The following is a 25,037-nucleotide window of genomic DNA, read 5'->3' as shown; positions in this document are numbered from 1 at the left end:
CGTCTGATGTTTGATGCTGAGAACATATGCTCCTGAATCAAAAGGAAGTCCACTGTCCGCCCTACCACTGCCATCTGTAACTCTTGCCGAAGGATCATGTACTGCAGTTGACTACGAGCACGATCGTGGAGCGCGTGCACGTTCCAACTCACTATGGTCCAACTCATGAGGACGGGGATGCAGAAAACAAGGCTCTCTTGTGAGTGGGTGCCTGTTCGAGAAAGACTGCCTTATGCGACTTTGCCGGGTTTGGAGGGCGAGTAGTCCGTGTGTGTATGACGACGTACTAAAGTGGACACTGGCTCAATGCCAATCTTCCGTGCTGCCCACTTCATCATGAAGGAGACTTCCACCCCAAACAACTCCGCGCACTTCTGGAGTGGCCAGTAGAATGCCTGATCAACCTTTGCCTCAAGCGGCAATTTGATAACTCCTATTGCCAAACCACACATTGGCTCCTCTCGCGTGAAGCCCAGGTGAAAATTCACCTCCGCACCATGGGTGTGCCAAAGGTCTAGTCCTTGTGGCCCCATCCACTCGTCCATCATGCGTGAAATCTGATCTTCCATAATAGCATCAAACACCACTGGGGACCACTTCTCCAACCCTGTGGATGCGAATTGGAATCTGTAAACGGGGTGTGTCTCGAAGGTGGAGGGGAGGCGGAGGGGGAAGGGGGAGGGAGGGAGGCGGAGGGAGGGGGGCGGGTGGTGAGGGCGATCATAGTAGGAGAGGCGAGGGGGGGGGAGGGGGTGGGGGGAAACCAGGAGGTAGAGGGGGTAGTAAAGAGGGAGCGGGATCTGGAGGGGGAGGGGGATGGGGGGGAGTAGGGGCAGCCACATGCCCCCCTTGCTGATCAGGCTCTCCAGGGCTCTGGACTGGCTGCTCCTCAGCCGCTGATGGGCTAACGTTTGCAGCTTCTGCCATCGTATCATCAACAGCTCCTGGGGCTCGCTGTTGATGCAAGGGTGGTTGCGGGTGCTGAACCTCCAAAACGGGAGGATCCTCTGGTTGGGCATTGGCCCCTTCCGTTGGGGGAGGTGGATCTCCACGTAAGGGCTCTTGTTGCTGCTGCTCCTTAGGTGCCTCTCGAAAAGCCCTGCCTCTCTCTCTACGTCTAGCCCTCTACTTGCGACGCTGGCGGGCCTGTTTGCTTGGTTTCTTTTTCTTTGTAACCCTGGTCCAGTCCCCTTCTAAGGGGTCACCCAGGGGGTCTGAGACTCCTGCTGCTCCTGTTTGGGGGGGTGCTGGGCTCTGGCGTGCTGACTCTGTGTGCTCCGCGGGGGTGGGGGAGGAGGGGCTTGGCCTTGGCCACGGGGGCAATCTCTGGCTAGGTGACCCATCTTTCTGCAGCGAAGACATTGGCCTAGTAACGTGGAAATCTCCACTCGCTGGTGAAGTGTGCCCCCTTCGAGGGTCTCTAGGAGGATCAACTTTGGGAGGGACTCTGGGCTCTCAACGAGTAGTTTGATCCTGGGGACCCCGCCATCTGCTACCACTGAAGCGGCCAACTCTGGTGGAGACTCGAGCATGGTGTCAAATGGAGGGGAGGATGGCTCGATACTCCTTTGGGAGCCCTGGGAAGCGGAGTGTAACCGGAAAACAGGGAACATGGTGTGTCGTGTCCATGTCCCCCACAAAGCCATGGTACCAAGGAAAGAGGCACACTAGATGTGGCCCAAGTAGGATGGGGCTCTGCTCTAGGAGTGTCGAGGTAGTGTCGGGAGAGCTCAGCTGGATGAGGAATACGACTCTTCCATAGATGGTGACCTCCTGGATGTGGTCATCCTTTAATGCCAAGCTTGCTTGGATCCACTCTCGCACTTGTCTCCTTGTAGGAGTGAGGCCCACAATTCTGCCCACGATCGTTCGTCTTCTTTTTGAGCATGTATCAGTCATTGGCTAAGTCAGAGAGTAGCTGATTAGCTATCTGACCTGCTGCTCCTGTCTGCTTCAAAACTGCTGCTCCAAGTGATAAGTAAATGAGGCATCGAGCCTCTCCTTTTATAGGCCCCAAGGGCTGGCAAACCTACCGACCCAGCAGGCCCAAAATGGCCGACTTGCTGGTCGGTCAACCTGCCCCCTTTGGCCCATTAAATGCGCCCCTTTGGGGGCTCAATCAAGGGCCCCTTGGCTCACAAAACTAGGGCAGATGCCCTCCTATATATTACGGGGTCCAGCCCCCTTAGTCCAGCCTTGTAGCCGACCTGGTAGGCTTGCTATGACCAGCCCTACCTGCCCTCCACCTGGCCGACTCTGCTGCTTGCCATCTATTTACGCCATGTGCTGGTCCTACTGCAGGCGCCTGCTGCCGGTCATTACGCTGCCCATATACCTTGACAAAGACCCCTCCATGTAGGCGACTTTGATCCTGATTAACCCTGCCATCCTGCCGTTTATTTTTTGCCTTTTGTCTGGCCAGATCCAGGGCCTTATGTCCCCGCCATCTGCTTCTTCCACAGGCTCCAACTGTTGCAGCCATGATGGTCCCTCCAGGTACAATCCTTTTCTCTCTCTTTTCTTTGGGCACGTTCTGCCCTAGGTCTCCCTTCCTCACGCTCTCCTCATTTGGGGGCTTACAGATGGGAAGGTGACTTTTCCAACAGTGCTACCTTGAGATCAGGGGAGTGTTGTACGGATTCGTGGCTAGTGAATATGATTTTCCCTTTGGGGTGGGGGTCTCCCTTTGACCATCATATGGTGTTGTCTTTGCCCCTTGCCCTTTTTAGTGTGTTGTATTGTTATGTGAGCATTTCACTTCTTAGAGTATATCAAGCTGTGTCCCGATGGATATGAGATTGAAAAGCTATATGCTTGTGGTTAAGTATTTGGAAATAACTATTGCTTTTATTGTCCAAAGTGATTGGTTAAGTAATTTATTCAAAGTATGGTACTCTGGACCTTTTTCATACATAGTATATGGCTAGGGGAGGATTTCATTCGGCGGAAGATCTTTTGCCTGAAATTATGATGGGTTGTAACAAAAGTTGACAAGAGGGTCAAAACTGACTCCTATACTAATATCCTATCCGAAATTAATCAGGGGATTTTAGAACAATCAAGTTTTGTGAGGATTGTTTATGGGACTTTAGAGGAATGTTTTTAAGCAGAGTGGGAAGAACCTTTTTAGAACTCTGCGACTGGAAAAATGTTCATGCACTACTTTGCTTTTCTTTGGTCATCTGATAAAATTTAATGTCAATGTCTACAGGCTCGTGGAGATCTGCCACTGAACAAGTGTCGAGTAGCCTTGGATTCTGTTGAATTTGCAGAAGCCTTTGTCAAAGAAGAAACATCATCCTTGCTTGCTGATACAATTGCGCACATGGGCCAGGAGGTATGTTGACAAGTATCTGATAGCATGATGGTATGTGTTTATCTAACGATCCTGGCTTGAGCATTAGAAATCAGTGTAAACTTTGTGGCATCTGCTAATTTTGTTTTTGTTTTTGCACCTTTTTGCTGTTCCAGCTATCTGTCCCTGGAGAGTTAAGGACCCGCCTTGTTGAACTGGTAACTCAAGGGAATGGCACAAGCCTTGGGGGTCTTATTTTGAATTATGGATATGCTCTATATTCTGGATGCCTTAGGCATGCATGTTCCATATGGTCTGGGAATTGATTATTATTTTTATCACATGGCTCAGAGCTCCTAATTGATACGATGAAGTCTTCTATCATTTTGCACATGTATGTTCAGGGACACAATTTGTACTGACGAAAAATGGGTGCCCTTTTTCTGTAGGCTAAGTGGCTCGTTGAAAATGGGTTGGTGAGTGTGAGGCTACTTCAAGAGCGCTGTGAGGTATGCCAAACATTTAAATCTTGATGATAGTGTCTTTTTAATCTAATCAGAGCCTGTTATTTGTTTAGCTCATGCTTGATATGCTCTGAAGCTTGGAAACTTAAGTTGTCCATGGTCCTCTTACTGCGTACTTACTTGTCAGTATAAAACATGTTTTCCTGTCCCCAGGCAGAGTTCCTGTGGGAGGCGGAAATGATCAAGATCAAAGCACCAGAGTTAAAGTCGAAAGAGGTGTGTGAATATATCCTTGAACTATCCATGTTTGATAGCAGGATAAAGGCCAGCATTACCATTGGAGAAGCTATCTCATGGAACGAAAGGTCTGAGTATACGGAGCCTTTGATGATATGGCTTCAGAGGAGGGGACGGATGAATCTGTAATGCTGAGCTGGTTATCTTTTCTTGCAGGTGATGAAGCATTATAAAAGATTCTGAGTTGGTGTTAGTGGGACTTTTTTCTTTTGAAGGTGATCCTGCAGTGTTGGTTTGGAACTCTACTGTGTAGGGTGGAGCTACCGCGAATGCCATTTTGAAAGTTTGATTTTAATGGATCAAGTCTAATCAATTGATATCAACATTTAAATAGACCCTTTTCTCTTTCTGTCATGGATGTATGGTAATTTAAGAACTGCCTTCTGAGAGAAAAGAGGGGTTCAACATGCTTATTTCTCTTTAATAACACTTGAGCCATATTCTAGCCGGGGAGCATAGAGATTGAATTCCCCCTCATGTATAATTTTTATGCTCTCAGATCAGCCATTGAGAGCAGAGTTGACTGCGCAAAGCTTCCTGAGAGGACTAGTGAAGTCATGACCCACTTTGCTATGTTTGGGAATAAACCTGGCGTTTCTTCAATATATAGTTGAACTTGATATATTTATCCCAGTCAAGATTCTTTTTCTATAGGTCGAGAGAGCAGATGTAGAATTGCTTTAGGTCTCCAAAGGGAGGTCTACTTGCAGCTATTAATCATCCTTCACTGCCCTCAGGATTGTGGACATGATCCTGGCCTAGCTGTGTGTGCCAATGGACCTTGGCTGCCTTGCTCTGTGTAATCTTCAGGATCTAAATCTACGCCTTTTGTGAGGCCTCTTACAGCTGGCTTATCACTTTCATGTACTTTGCAGGGGCAATATGCACAACTGGGTGATATTGCAGAAAGTTGCTTTGAAACTAGAAGAAGTCCCTTCGGTTAATTGCTCAAAGCAAAGTAACCATCTTTCTAAAGAAGATGATACTCTTCTTCGAAAATTCCATAGGAATTTTTTCATTTCTTATATGGACAAATGTTCCAATAACTTTGTTTTTATTTGCAAAAAGTTTTACTTAGAACGTCTTTTGAGAGAAGTGAACTCGTATGCCAAAACTTACTCCCTTGCCTTAGTTTCTCAAAAGGATTTGATCTCAAAACAACAGAGTTTTTGCAAGTCTTCTAGGTTTGTTTGCAATCCAAGTAACCTTTTTCTTTGTGCTGCTTGGAAGTTCCACAAAACTCCAAAAAAGCCAAGATTTATTGCAGCTGCTTGTGAGACTACTTTGACGGATGTCTCTAAATGGCTAAGCTACTGCTTCAAATCCATGTTGCCTAGTGTCCATGAACTTTGGAGGGACTTATTAAAGGAGGCAGATGTCCCCTCGCACTCAAGCTGGATTTTAAATGACTCTGTAGGAGTGATTCTTGTTGTAAAATTTTTTAATTCCTCTTGAAGCATTCAGGAAAAAGAGTCTCCTTTTCTTCTTCAAACCTATGATTTTACCATGCTTTACACAAAGATCGAGCTGGAAGACCTGAAGTTTAGAATAAAAAAGCTAGTGGCTGAAGTTTTCAAGCTGAGATTTGACAAAGATAGATGCAAAGTGCTAAAAGTTGAGAAAACAGCCTTATGCTTTGACTTTTTGTGGTTAAAAAATAAAGATCATGACATCGGTTCTAAAAAGAGAAGATACACAAAGGTAGTAAGTGCTGAAGATGTTTGCTCTTGGATAGATCTTAGATAATCGGTGATTCTTTGTTTCAACAAATTATAGGAATCCCCATGGGCACTAATTGTGCCGTCTTTTTAGCAAACTTTTATCTTTTCACTTATGAATTTGAGTTTCTGCAACGTCTTATTTCTATCAATACCTGCCTTATCATTTTACATAAGCTTAGCCAAGTTAGGCGTTTTATAGATGATTTATTTGTAGATGTTCCTAACTTTCAAGACTTTATGTACAAAGACGCTTGTGCTTTTGGAGAAGGAATCTATCCTCGTGACTCTTGTGAATTGAACTGCACTTTAAGGGGGGATTCTTGTGTCTTCTTAGATCTTGGAATTTCTCAATCTACCATAGGATTAGAGGTTGATATTTACGATAAACGTGAACAACCTGAATATAGTGGTTTACACATTGTAAAAATGCCTCACATTGACTCAAACATTTCTGATTTGGCAAAATATGGAGTCGTTTCTTCCCAATCCCATAGATTTTCCCGCCTTTGTACAACTAAGGAGTCTTTTATCACTCAATGTAGTAATTTGATCACTTTACTATTACACAAGAGGTATAATCCCAGGAAAATAATGAAAAAGTTATGCACAATCTTAGATATGAAGCCTTTTATCTATGGTGTATCGGCCTTAGGTATGTTTAGAATGATTGAACATAAGCTGAAAACAAAAAGCAGGGAGCTGAATAGCTCGTTTTTCTTTTAGTTTCAAAAGAAAGTTTGATTGAGTATGCTTGTGCTTTCTAAGTTAGGAATGTAATTTTGCCTCTTTGTAGGAAGCAATACATAAGTGTAAAGGGTCCTTTTAGCTTTTTATGCTTTAAATAAGAGAGAGAGAGAGAGAGAGAGAGAGAGAGAGAGAGAGTGTGAGTTAATTCCAAAATTTTGGAAGATTTTGTTTTTTGTTTCTTGACTTGCTTGTTTTTGTTTTTTTTTTCCTGCTTAGTCATCTTTCTGTATTTTTGGTTTTCTTTCTCTTTTGTTTTTTTGACGTATTTTAGTAAGCTATGGGTTTGCCCAAGAGACTCTGTGGGTCTTTAGAAACCCAGTATAGCTGCTTATGCTTGGGCACTGATGACGACATAAGTGTTGCTTTGCTTGCTAAGTATGTCTTCCTTTTGTTTTTCATAAAAGCTTTCGTTTCTCTCTTTTTTCTTCTCTTTCATTTTCCCTTTTATTTTGTGTGTAGATTTTTGGTCTTTAGAACAACAAAAAATCTAAATTTGTTTGATTGGACTTACAAAGGTATATGATATTGCACAAAAGATTAGCTTTACTGTGGTAGGTTATGTCAAATTCTACCACTTTAAGAGTGATCTATCACCTTCAGTGTGATTTGTCATCTTCAATATCACTTTACCATCTTCAATATGGTTTACTTTTGCCGTCTTCAGTATGGTCTTGTCCACACCATCTACAGTATTGTGACGGATCTTCAGTATCTATGATAGTCACATCTAGTGACAGAATGTTGCGAGCTAGTATATGCGGTGGACTTCATATTAGTGAAGTTATGAGTCGGTTGGCTATTTCCTACTGGATCACCCTCCACTTGATATTAAATTATCAACATGTCATACGAGACTGATGATACTTTGCATATCCAAAAGGGTTGGTTTATTTTTGACACCTTTAGACGGGCTTTGGGGATGAGCCTTGATGTGTTGGGCAATGATGCTTGGTTTAATAAGGGTAGATCAAGGTCATGTAGTATTTAACCGTGAGGCAGATGTGAGCTTCAGAACCCCTAATCTTTGAGTGTTAGGTCGAGCACCTTGATCAATCACATGCACTTCAGATAAAGCACACCAAGGCCTAAAGTATGGCTTCAGTTTAGGTAAATTCTGAGTTGTCTAGGTCAAGTTATGAGTATAGCAAACCTAGGATGTGCATTTGTTCTAGGCCTATGAATTTAATTAATTGTGTGCATGGGTGGAGGGGTTATGGGGCAAAACTTTAAGAGACCTGATTAAAGGATCAAAGTAACTCCTAAAAACTACGCCAACCTAGAATAACCAATCAAATATTACACTTAGAAAATAAGATATTAGAAATCGTTGTTCCACTTTATACAGCTTTCTCAGCCTGCTTTTTGTGCTTTCTCTGTTTTGAAGCTTTTTGTTTTCAGTCAAGGTCTATAAGAAGATTGGGATCTGTTCTAAGCAGTCCAATTGCTCTCTCTTGCAAGTTTGCACCCTCTCCCTATTGCTCTCCTTGCTAATTTTGCCTCTTCCTGGCCACCTTCCTTGCTGTTTGCTTGCCCTATGGCAACTTCGCTTCACTGTTTAACTGCTCCATCGTCTCCTTCTGCTGTCAAACTTGACGATTTGCTGAAATTGTGCTTGAGCTTGCTATTTCCCGATTCCCACACCTGGGACAAGCCTCAAATCTGAGATTTAGCCTTCTACTGAAATTGCGATTTAAGTTCAGGCTGTTTTTCTCCCCACCTTGAATTCTAAGAACTTTGGTCATGTTTGGGTTGAAAAAAGTGATTTCTGATTCTGTTTTTTGCCTACTAGTCCATTTAAAAGTATTTTTCAGGTGATTCTGTTTTTTGCGTACTAGCCCATTTAAAAGTAATTTTCAGATTTCGTTTTCCACCTATAGGCCTTGCTAATACTGACTTTATTTATTCTAACAAATATCCTTAGAATTTTGAAGATTGTAACCATCTTTAGGTAAAAAAACATTAATTATTTCTGATTCGAACTATGTGTTTCGGAGATCGAGAGGCAAGTTGGTTCCAATTCAATAATTTCAGAGATCCTTCAGTATTATGTATCGAGTTCTCCCTTTTTTAGATCGGGGGGAGCATTATATATGTTTCATATTCACATTTTAGGACTTCTAGGTTACTTGAGGTTCAGTCCGAGGGGTCTGCATTACTATTGTAATTATAGTTGAGCATCATTTTAAGAAAGAAATGTACCTAGGATCAGCCCAGGTAGGGGGCACACCTCATCGGGTGCGAGACTCTTTTTCCTTCTCTTCCTGACCCTTTGTGTGAAATTTGAATGATGTGTGTGTGGATGTTCATCTCAAAATAATGGTTGTTTGAAATTCTTAGCTTATTGAGTAATTTAATAGGGAATTGCACTCCCGCATGAGCACAATTCTGACAGATTGTGCTCATGTGGTGCGCACAATGTGTAGACTGAGTCTGCCCTTCATTAGTAGATGCTTTTGCGTAGATGCCCGAGTTGGCACAACTAGTAGGCTGCAAGATGCCTGATTGAGAAAATGTATTTATATGTTTTAGGGAGTAACTGATTTTGTTAAGATTGGGGAAGATAGCCACATTGAAGTCATGTGAAAGAAGATTTCAAGACTGTAGCTCATTAAACATTGAAATGGAGATGCCTTTATATGTGACCCAATTCCACACACTGTGTGGGGACTGACAAGGTGATGATCCTTGTAAGTCATAGCAAAGCTAGCTAAAAAGAACTCAAATATGGAGGTTGATATAAGGGAAGGCTCTGTTCCTTTGAAACAGAAGGTAAGAAACAAGGTTTAAAATTGAGTGTAAAGCACGGAGTCCACATTGATGACAAGAGTCTCAATCCTTGTGGTGCAAAATCTCTACTTAAAGTTGATGCTCACACTCTGGGCACTATATCGAGTAAGTTGCATAGTAACAAAGAAACTCATTCTCTTAAATTGAAACTTTGAATGTGTCATTGCCAAAGAAATGTGGACTTCTATTGAACTTGCTTAGTCTCAAGTTGAACTTTCTATCTTAAGTTTCATATATGTATGTCAACACTTTAATGCAATAATGGTGGTGAGTGCAAGTCTCATCAATTTAAATTGACATCAAGAGAGTGTTCACATGCATGTGTTCCTAAAAGAGAAATAGAGTGATTGTAGAATTTGCTGGGTGCATGATGCATGGAAAAAACTTACCAAAAGATTATAGTCTCCTCTTTAGCAGTCCATTTCCTCTTCCCATTGCTCTATCATTGCGTTGAGGCTGGTGCACCAGTAGGTGCATTCCAATGTTCATTCACTGAGCCAATGATTTTGATGTGCCCTCCTATCCATCGTTCCAATTGATTAATACGGCCTCAATGATCGCCGTTGAATGGAATGGGCTATAATATGCCAGTGACTCAGACTTTGGTGAAATAATGCAGCATGTGCACGAGAAGCAATCTACAAGTCAATACTCCATGAAAGATGGGTATCTAATGAGGGACTACTGCCTCTGTATTATCAAAGACATGAGACGGAAAACTCTGGAGGAATGTCATGCACCTCTGTATGCTGGACATAGAAGAATCGCAGCTACTAAAGTTCTAGAGAGAGATTTTTACTAGCCAGCCACGAGGAAGGATATTCATGAGTTTGTCATTGAATGCCTTACATGCCAGAGGTTAAATACAGACAAAAGATACTCGGTCTTTTATTGCCTCTTCCTATGCCACAAGTGCCATGGGAAAGCATAGCAATGGATGTATTTCTGATATTCCCTGATCATAGACAGTGAATGATGAAATTTGGACCATCATTGATTCGGTTCAGCAAACGTGCCCATTTCATTCCCGTACGGAAGACGATTAAGGCTGATCATGTGGCCAAGATCTTTCTGGCACAGGTTTTTAAACACTATGGATTAGCTAAGTCCATAGTTAGTGACCGAGATCCTCAAATGACCAGTTTATTTTGGAGAGCTCTATTTGACAATATGGGGACAAAGCTGAATTTTCCATCATCCTTTCATCCCCAAACAGATGGTCAGAGTGAGATAGCCAACTCTACTTGATTTGTTGAAATGCTATGTGGCTGAGCAGAAATCTGAATGGGAAAAGTATCTCCCATTTATAATAATACGGTTCATAGTTCTGCGGGAAAAGCGGCATCTCCATATCCACATCTCTATCTTAAAAAATTTGCTTACTTCGTGGTGCAACTTGGATCCCTTTGAGAATGTATATGGGAAGGTACCAATCCTCCATACAAAAGATGAGTTATTTGCAGCTGATTAATACGTCGGGGACCTCAAACAGCTTTCAACCAAGTCCAGACAGCCTATTTAATTTGCATGCGAAAGACTAACAATTAATGGGTGGCATTGTTGTGTGCTTACATTTAATTGTTGCATGTGTAGAAGATGGGTTCATTGCCTTTACTTTTAGGGGGCTTTTGCTGCCTACAAGGAGGGGATTCACATGTTGGAAAGGTCACCTCCCCATCTGTACGCCTCCATATGAAGAGAGTGTGGGGGAGGGAGATCTAGGGCAGGATGTGCCCAAGAGAGAAGGAAGAGGGGGGGCTGCCACATGGGCTTCACCTCACATCAAAGAGAGTAATGTAGCTGGAGGGACCAACACAGCTGCGATAGATGGAGCTGGTTATCAGGAGCAGATGGCGATGTATTTAGAAACAAGATCTGGCCTGGAAGAGGCTGATCTGAAGCAGCAGACATGGCGTGGTATTCCAGAGGAAAGTCGCCTACAAGGAGGGGTCTTGGGCGAGGTATATAAGCAGGCTAAAGGGCCTGCAAGATGGCCTGGCCACAGGTGTTGCAGGGAAGGGAGGTGCTGCAGTGGGCAGCACCCTGCCCTTATATAAGGCCTGGCCACATAGGCCAGCCGGAAGCAGATTGCTGGAAGGTGTATTGAAGTTAGAAGAGTACCTGCTTGAGAGCTCAGTGAAAGTTCGTGGCCCAAGTTATCTGGAAATATTCTGGGGATTTCATTTCTCGAGATGGTTCTTTTGTTACGGACCTTGCCAAAGGAAGGACGGGTTGAGACAGACCCTCGCATGGTGCCTGGAGGACGTCTTGTTGTTCACTCATTACGAGCGGGACAAGTGAAAGATCGTGGCGTCTGAAATGCTCGAGTTCGAAAGCGGGAATGTGACTGAAGGTGGTGGTGCCAGGATGTGCTACCAGAGATGGACCTGTGTACCAGGATGAGGTGTGGAAACGGAATTGGACTTGGTGGAGCAGGAGCCACTGGATGAAAAGCCAGGAAAAGATTTCGACATCAAAATGTTCTAGAGAACTATGACCAGGGAGTTACTGGAGCATCGTCATCGACGTGTTGGCATTGGGCCTATATGTGTCGGTGAGAGGGGGTGTTGGAAAGGTCACCTCCCCATCTGTAAGCTTCCTTATGAGGAGAGCATGGGTGGTTTGGGAACTAATGGAAGACCACATGGGCAGCATCATTGTTGCCATGTGGGCAAGGATCAGACAAAGAAAAGAGCCTTCTGGGAACATGGACTGTACGGAACAGATCCGCCATGAGCAGCAGCCTGTAGGGCTCTTTTGGAAGGTTTGTAGGGCCTTGGAGAGATAGGAGCATGTGCAGCAAAGGGCGAGATCAGAGGCGCCTGGTTAGAGTAGCACTAGGTGGTAGTTTGGGGCTGTTTGGAGTTCCAGACAGAGGTGAACAGAGGTGCAAATGACAGGGTTCCTCCCGTTCTGCTCTCTCTCTCTCTCTAATGATCACTTTCCTGTCTCTGTAGACAGCCTATTTACTTGCATCTCTTGCTGCCATAACACACACCATCCCCTCTATCCGATGCTCCTGTTGTAGCAATGTGAGGTCATCATCCAATTACATTCTTGTCCCTTCCAAGGTTGCCCTCATGCTCATGAGGGTAGACCTGTCCATTGCTGTCCTGAATTTCTTTATAAGGGGTCTTGTTGTGGCCTCGGCTTTGCCAACTCTCTCGCATGTGAGGTTGACCCCCATCTTGGTGAACAAGGTTTTCGCATCTGACATGGGGGTATCTCCAACTATTAAGCCTCTGACCAAGACATTCAAAATCTTGCTGCTCCTTCTCTTTTCTTCCTCGAGAGCATCAGAGATGATCTCTTTGTTGGCGCTGCCACACCTTTCTTAACCATATTCTTCCATTCTAATATATTTGCTTCCCCTTTGGTGATTTGTTGTGTAAACTCAGCATGCTTTCCTTGTATGGTTGTCTGCAAGGCTGCCGTCTCCTTGAGCTTGTCATTCTCAGATTTCAGCTCTTCCATTGCCTTGTGTGCCCCTTCCGGTGTTATTTGCATGTCTCTTAGTTGCTGTAATTTTGTCCCCATGGCTTGCATTTTGTCATTAAGGCTTGTCTTTTCAATTTCCCATGCTGCCTTCTCCTTCTCCCACTCATCCTCCTTGTTTCTCTCCTTTCTCCATTCATCTTGCATACGCCCTCCTTGCTTCTTGATTTCATTGAGTGTTTAATCAACATGCACATTCTTTGTCATCAGTGTCACATTGGTGGTCTCGAGGTTATCGACTTTCTCAACCAAGGCCATACAGATCTTGCTAAGGTGAGTCAAGACCTTTGTGTGGTGTCCCTGCCATGTAAGCTGTCATTGCACTTTCAAGAGCGTTTATATAGCTTCGTGTCGCCATTATAACAGTGTATGAAGCTGCTCACTATTTACAGAAATGAAAGGTAAGGAAATTGCTGCCTTGGGACCTCCAAATGTGTTGGTAAGCCTTCTCTGTCCTTTCTTTGACGTCGTAGTGTCACACTGCTGGTGGAGCATTCCTCTCTTCACTTTCTTGGTGTTGTTAGTGACTTTTTTGATTTTCTTGCTGTCTTTTGCAGGTTCGGAGCTGGTGTGAGCTGCAACTTCAGATTTGGTGGGAGCTGCAGGTTCTCTGTTGGATAATGGAGGTCTCCTGGGGCATGCAAGGCCTTGAGGATGTACGGGGGCTAGAGACAGCCCCCCATGAGCTGTAGGCGCACTTTTCTGCGCCAGTGGGGGAGGCAAGGGCTAGAGGAGTGTGGAACGGGAGAGGGTGCAGGTGGGGCCAGTGGGCCCACGACAGCAGCTCTTGACGCCCATGACAGCAGCTATATGCGCCACGACAGGCTGGGGCGTTCCCGCGAGGGGATGGAGGGGGGGGGGCTGGCGAGCACGGAGGGGGCTAGCTGGGAGGGAGAGGGCTGGCGAGTAGGGAGGGGGCTGGCGGGGAGGGAGGGGGCTGGCGAGCACACAGAGAGAGAGAGAGAGAGAGAGAGAGAGAGAGAGAGAGAGAGAGAGAGAGCTGCAGAAGCCCTCACGGGGCTATGAGACTAAGTACACATCCAAGAAAGGGAAGCCCTTACATCTCTAAGTTTTCAGAGAGAGTCGAGGAGTGCACTAGGCATCTCAGCTCGAATTCCTTAGCACACTACTAAAGTCTAATACTATTGTAAAGTGGCCTTCATTACATCATTTTTAGACTGAGAGTCTGTGGGTCTAGGATTGAAATTTGTGATTAGTGCTTTTAAAGGATGAGTTTGGGCATGTTCCTAGATTCATCCAGATATATGCTTTTGCCATATTAGAAGACTTGCAAATACCTTGTGACGTTTTCGTCCATGTTGCGGCCTGTTGATATTGTGATAAATCCTTTATATCTTAAGTGGTGCGTTGCCATATCAGCTAGATGTCATATGCTCGTTTGGGAGAGACTAAAATGAAATGGTATAGTCTCTTCACAAGCAGTCAAAGCTTGAATGAAGAGAATGTGGACATCTTTTTGATAAGCCTTCTCCTTTAGTGCTAGCCTTTGTCACGGCTGAGTATGCCCTTCATCTCCGGAGTGCCAATAGTACGTCAGTACGAAGACCTTTGTATAAATGGATGCTCAAGTATGTGTGGGTAGGGATGTCATAGTAGCTAGTCCTTGCTATGCGTGATGGAGTTTATGGTGTCAACCTTATGAATGACTATCATGAGAGTGAAACTGCACATTGTGGTGTGTTTTTAAGGGACTAGTTTGGGCATGTTCCTAGATTGATCTAGACATTTGATTAGTGCTATACCATCGCGATAAGCAACCATTTGCCTTCCTTTCGAGCTTGTTTTTCTTTTGTCAATTTTACATTTCTTGCCTTGAGCCGAGTTCGAGCTCCTCTGAAATCCATGTTCTAGTACCTCTCAACTTGTTGGTTTGTCTAAGGACTTTGTTCCTCGCTGTCTTGTGTTGAAAGATTACTCTTGCCTGTGCCCCCTTTTGGTGGGCAAACTCCATCTCTTTTGGATCCCCTTCAATCTGGGAATCATCTTCTTGAGAGGTTCAATCTTTGTTTCATACTTCCACATTCTAGGGTCCAGTCCTCAGGCAGCCCTCCTATGTGTATAATCTGGTTATTTCCAACCTTGGTTTCTTTCTCTTATACCTCCTCATAGACTTCACACTTGTTAATCTTGGTATTCACTGTTGCTGTGAATTCCTATTTAATAGACTTGAGCTGAGTGGTAACTAGTTCCTGTACCTTGGTCACGAGCTGTGGTGCAGGTGCTGATGTACTGCATTGATGTAGAACTTCTTGAATTATTTCCTCTTTGGCCTTGCTTTTCATTTCATTTCCGAAACTGTCTTCTCCAGAGAGGCAATGCGGAGCTTTGCATCTGTGAGTTCTTGCTGTGGGAAATGAATTTGCTAAATTTGCTCATGTGGATCGAATTTACTCTGGATCTGTGGTAGGTCAAGGCATAGGGAGATGCTGTTGAGGCTATGGAAGCATAGAAGGGCTTCTTGCTAGCTGGGATCGTAGCAAACAGATTTGTTTTGTGGATTCTATTTGGTGGCCTGTGTTGAGAGCCTCTTTGCTAAGGCTAAACCCCAAGTTGGGGCCAAGGGTTCAGCCCAGCCCCTCCTGTACCAGGGGGGGTTTGTAGGCCATTCTATGGGCTATCCATAGGTGCCACTTTTTCCTTGGTATGTGCCTTGTAGGCCTAGTTATAGTCAGTTAGGACTATTGGTATAGTTAGTACATGTACCACCTAGGTCAATTAGGACACTTAGTTAGGGCAGTTAGCCCTAGGGTTTTGTTATGTCGGCTCCCTCTCGAGGCTCCACTTTCAGTTTTGCAGCAATCTATTACAGCATCTCGTTTTTCTCCTTGTCTCCTCCATTTTGAGCTTCCATTGCTTGCTATAGCCAATAGTGGTATCAGAACAGGTTAAACATCCAGTGCAATTATTGTCACAAGTTTGGACACTATGAAAGAGATTGCCACAAGCTGTTTGGGAGCCTTTTGAGCCCTCATTCTTGCTGATTTGCTCAGTTTTTGGAGGTTTTCTACACACCTGTGAGGACCTATGACCTCCTTGAGCATTTTTGCTGCGGGAACTCCACTTTTGGCATGGGAAATCTATGTTTTGGAGCCTGTTCTGCCGAAATTGGTGCATTTATTGCACTCAATTGCTGTACGGAATTCTATACACCTTGTACGGATTGTACGGATTTCACATGTGTGCATTCAAAGCTGTTGCACCTGTGTACGGACATGTACGGAGCTGCCGTGCGATTTTTTGAGGCGGTACGGACCTGCAGTCTGGGCATTCATTGCTGTATGGATTCCGTACAGCCCATTAATGCTTGTAGGGATATGTACGGCCAGCTTTTTGCATTTAATCATCACACGTGTGGTCCATACAACAGTACGGACTGATGTACGGCCACTTTTGCTCCTGTATGGACCTATTACAGGCTCTTTTCAGCTCGTGCACCGCATTTTTCAGCGATTTGAAGCTATCTGGTGTTGTCTCGTGCTGTGTGCCGGATGTTAAAGACTTTTGGAGATTATTGGAGCGATTCGGAGGCCTTTCCTTGAGCCTATTTCTTCTCATTTGGCTTACCTTTGCCTCGGGCTGTCAGTACCCCTCCATCTCCATTGGATCTCTCTCCTTTCATTTCTAAGTGCTCTCCTCCTTGTGGGAGCACTTTCTCTTGCTGTAATTCTCATTTCCAGCCCTCATTTGCAGAGCCTTTCAATGCCGTCCTTTTGGGCTACATCATTGGGTAAGCCGTTGTTGCATTGGTTCTTTCCAATTCCTGCTTCATTGGGAAAGGCCCCGTGTTGCCTTGGAAGGCCTCGTGTTGCGTTTTGGGGATTTTTCTTGCAATAGGTACACCTTGGGACAGCAGAGTCTCTTTAGGGATAAGCTTTGAAGCTTGAGTAGTTGTCACTTGATTTTGAGAGGTTGCCTTTCTCTCATTTGCTTTGCCAGTTGGTGCATTTGTTTTGAATTTCAGCACCATGACTAGCAGCAAGGATGATTTGTTTGGGATGCTTGGGGCTAATGACAAGCTTGATGGCACCAATTATCCCATGTGGTTATACATGATGGGACATGTTTTGGTTGCCAAGAATCTATGGCATATTGTTTCAGATTTTGAGGCCAGGCCTACACGTAATTCCGCTTCTGGTGCTGCACCTACTACCTTGGGTTCTTCTTCAGGTGATGAATGCTACTTCTAGAACCCCTGCAGCTACTGTTATAGGTGCTTTGCCTCCTACTCAAGAGTAGATTAGTGGATGGTCGTGATGCCAAAGCACATGCCTTGATTGCTCTTTCAGTGAAACGAGTTATTATCCCTCACATCCAGTCTTGCAAGACAGCTAAGCAAGCATGGGATCAGCTTGCATCTTTGTATCAGGTGCGGAATGAGGCGAGGGTTGCCTATCTCCACAAGGAGTTGAAAGATTTAAAGCTTGATGAGGGTGGTAACATGGATGTCTATCTCACTCATGTGAAGGATTTGAAAGAGCAATTGGCCAACATGGATGAGATTATGCTTGATTCTCAGCTTGTTTCTAATACCCTTGATGGGTTGCCTGATTCTTATCAAGGCTTTGCTACTACATTGAGGTTGGTTGTAGGGGGTAATGCCAATCATTTCTCATTGACCTATTGGTTGCTCTTTTTCTTCAGGAGGAGCAAAGTCGTGCGAATCACAATGCTTCTATGGCTAGTGATCAAGCCTTTGCTGCCTAGCACAAACACAAAGGCAAAGGCAAGGTTTCAGCTGGTAAACCCCCTTATTCCCATCTGATCATTCAAGCACATCACTTCTTGTTGGAAGTTATTCAGCTCATTAGAGCATACATCTTAGGGGGGCAGTTCACATGGGCCAACAATGCATCATATACCGTGAAAGGTATTGGGCAAGTTGCTCTTACTTCAATACTCTAGAGAATGTGCTTTATGTTCCAGGCATTCGTAAGAACCTCATCTCTATTTCAGCCATAGCTACATGTGGCTTTCAGGTTCTTTTTGATGGTGTTAGGTGTGCAGTGTATGATGCTACACATGCCTTTACCATGGCCTTGACTGGCACATTGACTAGAGGTCTTTATAGACTTGATACTTATGATAGATGTTTGGATGTGCTGCGTTTCCCAAGGATGGGAGAGTTGGTGCTTCATGCAAGCTTTATCTGCTTCACAGTGATGTTTGTGGATCCATGAGGGTTGCAGCTCTTGGGGGCTTCTATTATTTTGTCACTTTTATTGATGACTTCACCAGGTACACTTGGATTTCCGCCTTGACATCCAAATTTGAAGTTTCTTCATGCTTCAAGCACTTTATTGCCTTGGCTGAGAATGAGAGTGGGCTGCACATTGCTCACCTTAATACAGACAGGGGGGTTGAATATATGTCAAAGGAGTTTGCTGTTTTTTTTGGCTTCACGTGGCATACATCATCGATGCACGGTGCCTTATACTTCTCAACAGAATCCTGTGGCTGAGCGAAAAAATAGGTCAGTGATGGAGATGGCCAGGTGCATGTTGAAAGGCAAACATTTGCCTAACAAGTTGTGGTTGGATGCGGTCATGTGTGCTAATTACATCTTGAACAGATGTCCCACAAAGGCATTGCAGAGTATCACACCTTATGAGGCTTGGGCGGGTTGTAAGCCTCGCATTTCTCACATGAGGACTTTTGGATGCTTAGCTTATGCTCATGTGCCTTCTCAGACACGCACTAAGTTGGATGATAAAGCCGTCAAGTGCATTTTTATTGGGTATAGCTCAGAGAGCAAGGGCTATAAGATCTACCAGCCCCCGCATGGGCAAGTCTTTTGTCAGTGGGGATGTTGTGTTTGATGAATCTTCCACTATGCCTTTGCTGCACTGTAAAAAATAGCCCGTTGTTGATGCTCCATATATTTTTCATAGCTTGGTGCCTTTGTTTCCATCCAATGCTCGGGATGATGTTCCATCTAAGGTTGTACCTCCTCCATCTGTTGGTCATTTGCAGCCAGATATTCAGCCTGATATGCCTCTCATTGATCAGGACCATTTGCACAGGGCTCTTGACCAGGAAAGAGCTGAAATTCAGGACCCCAAAAAGGTACCCCGTTGGCTCCTTGACACATTAAAAGACAGCAAACAAGATACTCCTCTGCCAGCCCGTACTAGAGCAGTTGTTCGGAAAGAGCATGCTCGTTTTGTTGCTTATGCTTTGGTTGCTACAGCATGCAATGAAGAGCCATTATGTCATCAAGATGCCTTTTAGAATGATTGTTGGTTGAAGGCTATGCAAGATGAATACTTGGGTGTTGTGTGATTTGCCTCCTAGCAAGAATGCCATTGGAACTAAGTGGGTTTATAAAATGAAACGGAAAGCTGATGGTTTAGTGGATTGTTACAAAGCCCGTCTTGTTGCTAAGGGCTATGCTCAGCAGCACGGCATTGACTTTGAGGAGACCTTTGCTCCCACTTCCAGGATCACTACTATTTGCATTGTTATTGCCTTTACTGCCCACTTTCATTGGCAAGTACATAAGCTTGATATCAAGACAACTTTCCTTCATGGGCATTTGCAGGAAGAGGTCTATGTTTCCCAACCTCTTGGCTTTGAGGTTGAAGGTTCTAAAAGCAAGGTATGCCGCTTGAAAAAAGCCCTTTATGAATTGAAGCAGGCACCTCGGGCTTGGTATTCGAGGATTCATACTCATTTGCTCACACTTGGCTTTCAGAACAACCCTACAGAGGCTACCCTTTACATCTGGAAGTGTGGGACAAATTTGCTGATTTTAGTCCTTTATGTGGATGAGATGCTTGTGACTGGGACACATGCTCAGTAAATTGCAGATTTTAAACTTGATTTGCGGAAGACATTTGCTATGTCTGATCTTGGTCTTTTGCACTACTATGTGGGCATCCAATTTGCTAGCAGTGAGGGGGGTATTTGGATGTCACAATCCAAGTACATTGGACAGCTTTTGCAGCGTTTTTAGTTTGAGGATTGCAACCCAGTATCCATACCATTAGAGCCTGGTTTCCACTTCTCTTTTGAGGATGGGATGTCACTTTCTATCAGCAGGCAGTTGGTTGTTTGATTTACCTATGCCATACGAGACCTGATCTACAGTATGCTTTCTCATAGTTGAGGAGATATATGCACAATCCATCTATGCAGCATTGGCATGCCGTGAAGCGTGGTTTTAGATATCTCAGCACCCAGCATTTAGGTCTTCTTTATGTGGGTGATACTTCACTTGTCATGCATGGATTCACTGATAGTGATTGGGCTAGTTGTTTGGACACTCGTGCATCACATAGTGGCAACTGTTTTATGCTTGGTACTTCATGTGTTTCTTGGTTCAGCAAGAAGCATAGTACAGTTGCTACTTCTAGCTGTGAAGCTGAGTACAGAGCAGCTTTTACAGCTACAGTGGAGTGTGTTTGGCTTCGAAAGCTACTTGCAAATCTTTATGCATGTCAGACTGCTCCTACCGTCATCATCACTGATAGCTTGAGTGCTTTGGCTGTTGCACGGAATCCTGTTTTCCATGCTCGCACAAAGCATATTGAGGTTCACTATCACTATGTCAGAGAGCGATTATCAGCATGTGATATTCAGTTGTCTTATGTTCCTACTGAAGACAACTTGGCATATCTTTTTACGAAGGCTCTACCTCGACCTAAGTTTGAGGCTTTTCGGCAAGCTTTAAACTTAGTATCTTTTGTAACTTGATCTGTTGTACTTTGTACAATCATAGGTTGCTATATCCCTACAGGACGAACATGTGCAACCATGACTTTAGATATTCAGGTATCCTGAGCCATGTCTAGGATACTTCAGCCCATACCATGGAGAGGGGTTTGTAGGCCATTCTATGGGCTATCCATAGGTGCCACTTATTCCTTGGTATGTGCCTTGTAGGCCTAGTTATAGTCAGTTAGGACTATTGGTACAGTTAGTACATGTACCAACTAGGTCAGTTAGGACACTTAGTCCAGTTAGGGCAGTTAGCCTAGGGTTTTGTTATGTTGGCTCCCTCTTGACCCTCCACTTTCAGTTTTGCAGCAATCTATTACAGCATCTTGTTTTCTCCTTGTCTCCTCCATTTTTGAGCTTCCATTGCTTGCCATTGCTTGCTAGACGACCTGAGGTGCGGCTAGGGTTTGCAGGACTGCGAGCCAAGAATTCGGGCTGTGCGACATGTATATCTCAATTAATTGGGCCTTGCACGAAATTTGTCATGGATCTAAGTCGGACATGTGGATGGTTGGTGTCACTTGGGCGTGAAATTCTAAGTACTTTAATGTACTACAAGACCGTGACAACTTTGGTTTTAAAAGTCCAAGCATGAGCTTAATAATGTGTAATTAAATGCGGCATGGTGCCTAGCACATAAGCGTAATTAATCCCTAGGCCCAAAGGCATTCCAAGGAATTAAAAGAGTGGTTGTTGGGAAATGATGATGTGGCATTTTTAATGGGCCCCCTAGAGGGCCATGTACCTTCAGTGGCCCCCCTAGAGTTCCAAGTGGCTCTAGTGCCTTCTACATGCTCCTTTGCCATTCTTGGACCTTCCTGGGCCTTCTAAACTTAACATGTGTGGTTTTCTCTCTCATCTTCTCCCTTTGTTGAGATTTTGGACTGGTTTTTCAACCTCCTTCAGCTGAATTCCGTTTTTCTTCATAACTCCTCACCCGTTTGGATTCCTCGACTTCCGTTTGGCCCGATGGCTTTCCCTCTGCCTCCCCTTCGTAGTGATATGCTTTTCCCTCCGTGCGTTTGGTAGAACGGGAAGAGCTGAGCACTTCTTTTGCTGGTCGAATTTGCAAAAGTGGCTTTTTTTGGACCTTTTTGCTTCTACCGCCTCCTGGGCCTCTCCTCTTGCAAAGCTACAGCTCTCTGTTGAATTTCGAGTGGTCCCACGGGCTGGTTGACTGGTTTTTCTCAGTTTTGGAGGACTTTCCGGCAATGAAACTTCTCCAAAACCTTCTCAATGCATTCCTCTTTGAAGCACGCTTCTTTTGAAACCAAGAACTCCCATTTCTTCGCGACAGAAGTGCTTCCTTTTGCATTTTTCAGTGGAATTCTTGTTGGTCGGCTCTTGTAAATGCTCTTTCTTTATGCCTTTGCACTCCTCTTTGGCTGAGAATGCAATTGGGCATTGGCTACTATGTCCTCTTGGCGATTGAGGACTTGGTTCGAGTTTTCAGGGCTTGGTGAGTTGTGATTTTGCTGCTGCAATTTCTTTTTGCCATAAGCTATTGGTTGGCCTCGTGTGCCGCCTCTTTCTTGGCTCACAGGTGCCCAGGCAGTGCTACATGAGTCATTCTTTGGTTGGGTGCTTTGCTGATTTTATTTTGGAGCTTTGAAAAGCTTTGTGAATGCCATTTGGAAACCACTCAAAGAGAGTGCAGCTGGGGTGCAGTGTGATTGCATCTGGACAGCCAATGGAATTGCACTCGGTAAAGAGAATGCCTTTGGGTTGAGCCTATGGATTAAGTGCACTTATGTGATGGTGTTCTATGCTTGAAAGCCTTGCGAAGGCTTAGTGAATTGGGGTTGCGTGCTCAGTTGCAGGGAAGGTCTCCCAGACGCAACTTGTAATCATTTCACTGTGAAATATAAAGAAATAACGAAAGGGGTGCCACGGTGTTTGGGGCCAATCGGGTGCACTTGTCTATGTTTGTTGAGCAGGGGCATTCTAGCCTCCATCCCTTTTTCAGTGGTTTTGTTTGTGAACAAATGGGTAAATGCCAAATGGTGATCATGCAATGGTTAATGGTTGTGATATATGCTTTGTGAGCTGTAAATAAGTGCTGAAGTGATTAAAGGTTTAGTTCCACTGCCCTCTGAGTGATTAGAGGCCGGTTTCAGTTGGGGTCCCATGGAGAATCTTGGTGTCTGGAGCATGTGTGAGCTTTCTTCTACTCCGCTGCTTGGGATGTACCCGTGGGCATCATGAGGTAGCTTAGTGTTGTAATGCAATTGGCATAGTGCCTTGAATGGGTTTCTTGCATGTTGATGTTGTCATCCTCCTACTGGTTAGGCGGCTATGGATGGTAGGCTTTGGGGTCACGTGTCACACGATGATCACTTTGTGTGGGCTTCTCTTCCATAAAGAAGTTTGCGGAGTTCTCTCATCTTCACTTCTGCAGTTTGCCTATAGACTTTGTTCCTCTTCCGAGTCCCCTTCACCCTTCACCCTTGGTGCTTTAATTCTTCTTGTCAAGGTCTGTATGTAATACCTTTTCAAAATCTTCCTCAAAGCAAAGTCTTTATGATTAGAGGCCTTGGAAACTACGTCTGGATATTGTATGCTATAGTGGTGAGAGCTGCTGTACTGTCTGAATTGGCGCACGGGAGGCTCGTTAGACTTGAGTCCCACCTAATCCAGAGTGACCTGTTTGTCATACAAGGAGCCACCTGGGCTTCACTCATGGTGACACAACCACTTGCTGATTTTTTTAATTTGGGTGTGGCGGGTAGGGTGGAGTGTTTCAGCAGAGGCCTTTTAATCTGCCTGTATTTCTGCTACGAAACGAAACTGACATACATTATGTTTTAATTGCGGATGTTTACTGTACCTCTCATCTCTGGTAGTGACAATTGTTGATGTTTCATTGTACCTCTCATCCATGGTAGAGACAATCATGTCGATATTGTTATTAATACATGATTCTTATGCAATGAGCATTGAGTTCATAAGGTGCCAGCTCTTATCAGCATTAAAGATGGAATCAGGGAACAGTATGAGGATCCCTCTGATATAGTTTGAACTAATAATTTGATGAGGAAAATACTACTATTGGGCTGTGCCAAGAATCGCTTGGCTGATTTAGGGTTCGTCTGCTCAAGCTAATAGGCAGAGAACTTAAGTGGTGATTACACCAGTTCCACACAGCTTCCTTTCTAATCTAGATTCGTTGTTGAAATTCAACTCCTTTGTGATTGGTACTTCATTGAAATATGCCATCTAAGTTGCTCAACTTCTCATGCAACTTTTTTGTGCTGATGCATGGATTTGCAGGTTAGAGTCAACACTCGGCTGCTGTACCAGCAAACGAAATTCAATCTTTTGCGAGAGGAGAGTGAGGGTTATGCAAAACTGGTATTATAAGGCCACCTGATATATTCTGATAAATGTTTCGCATGTATATGCTGAGATTATTGTTCAATCAAATTTATTGGTCACCATTTTTAGTGATGTATATCCTAACCATGAAGCTGACTTTGAGCCTTTGGATTAAGCACTTGTCAGTGTTAGCCATCTAGTGGCAAATATTGTTTAATGATATGGAGTTGTTTTCAAATTGTTTAAGGTGTTTAATGACATATACGTTTTTTGACTTGCTTCATCTGTGACAAGAATCCGTGGGAGAAAACAGAATAAAAATTATTTTGATAGGTGAGCCATTGTATGTTTTCATGACCAATAACTGATTTGTAGCATCCTTAGCTCGAGGTTGGTAAATCTGAACAGAAGCCTCCTACCTGATATTTCTTCTTACTAACCTGATTTGGAACATTCGTAGCCCTTGAGAGTGACTATGGTAAGTCTTAGAAGACCTGAGATTCCTCTAACACCGAGTCGGTTACTGAAATTGTCTTAGACATCGAGGCCTTGCTCTTTGGGACAACAAGCTGTTACAAAGAGGGTGACATTTGGTTAGGGGAAGTTCAGAAATAACATAGAAGATCCACGGGGCAAATACACCTGGCAGGTTGGGACGTGCAAGTTGTGCACGGAATCATGCAAGCGGGGGTTCGCAGGGAGCTCTTGATAATGTATGTGGAGAAGAGAGCCTGGCGTATTACTGTTTGAATCCATTCCTTTGTGAGGGACTTGTCATTTGCTGTAGTATTTGTTTGGAAGAACAACAAATATTTAACGTGTGTAGAACCTTAAAAGTAATGGAAGGAGACCACCTGGCAGAGGAAATAAATGCCATCGTGCTGGTTGCTTGGGGAATGCTGTGCAGTCCTGGGTGTCTTGAATTTTCACAGAATGTGTGTTACTTTTGCTGCAAACTGTCTTGGTTATAAGCAACCTCAAAGTGGTTGCTGTTGACGAGGCAAATGGCAGCATTTTTGGGGCAGAAGGTGCACTGTGGATGCGAATCCCTGGGAAAATTAGGTTATCTGAATCATGAAATTCAAGGCAGAAAAGGCTGGCAGATTGCAAACTCTGGAGGGTGCTGTGCAAACAAGGTAGTACACGGCAGGCTGGTATGACAGGCTGCAAATGTGTACG

The 25,037-nt window shown here is 44.3% G+C and overlaps 1 protein-coding gene across 1 annotated transcript in view; it reads left to right on the top strand.

Moving 5' to 3' along the window:
* The window catches only part of THO2, a 189,945-nt gene that overhangs the window by 11,697 nt on the left and 153,211 nt on the right, over positions 1 to 25,037 (top strand). The window contains exons 2-6 of the mRNA XM_087377253.1: positions 3,212 to 3,337; positions 3,472 to 3,513; positions 3,745 to 3,804; positions 3,973 to 4,035; positions 23,814 to 23,894. Coding sequence (XP_087233379.1) covers positions 3,212 to 3,337; positions 3,472 to 3,513; positions 3,745 to 3,804; positions 3,973 to 4,035; positions 23,814 to 23,894 — 372 coding nt within the window. The remainder of the gene's footprint in view (positions 1 to 3,211; positions 3,338 to 3,471; positions 3,514 to 3,744; positions 3,805 to 3,972; positions 4,036 to 23,813; positions 23,895 to 25,037) is intronic.

Source organism: Dipteris shenzhenensis, chromosome 7 (assembly GCF_047967505.1).
Source record: "Dipteris shenzhenensis isolate YYH24624 ecotype China chromosome 7, Dip_SZ_1.0, whole genome shotgun sequence".
Classification (NCBI taxonomy): domain Eukaryota; kingdom Viridiplantae; phylum Streptophyta; class Polypodiopsida; order Gleicheniales; family Dipteridaceae; genus Dipteris; species Dipteris shenzhenensis.
Note: the sequence above shows the minus strand (reverse complement) of the source record. Positions and strands in the feature narration are given on the sequence as shown.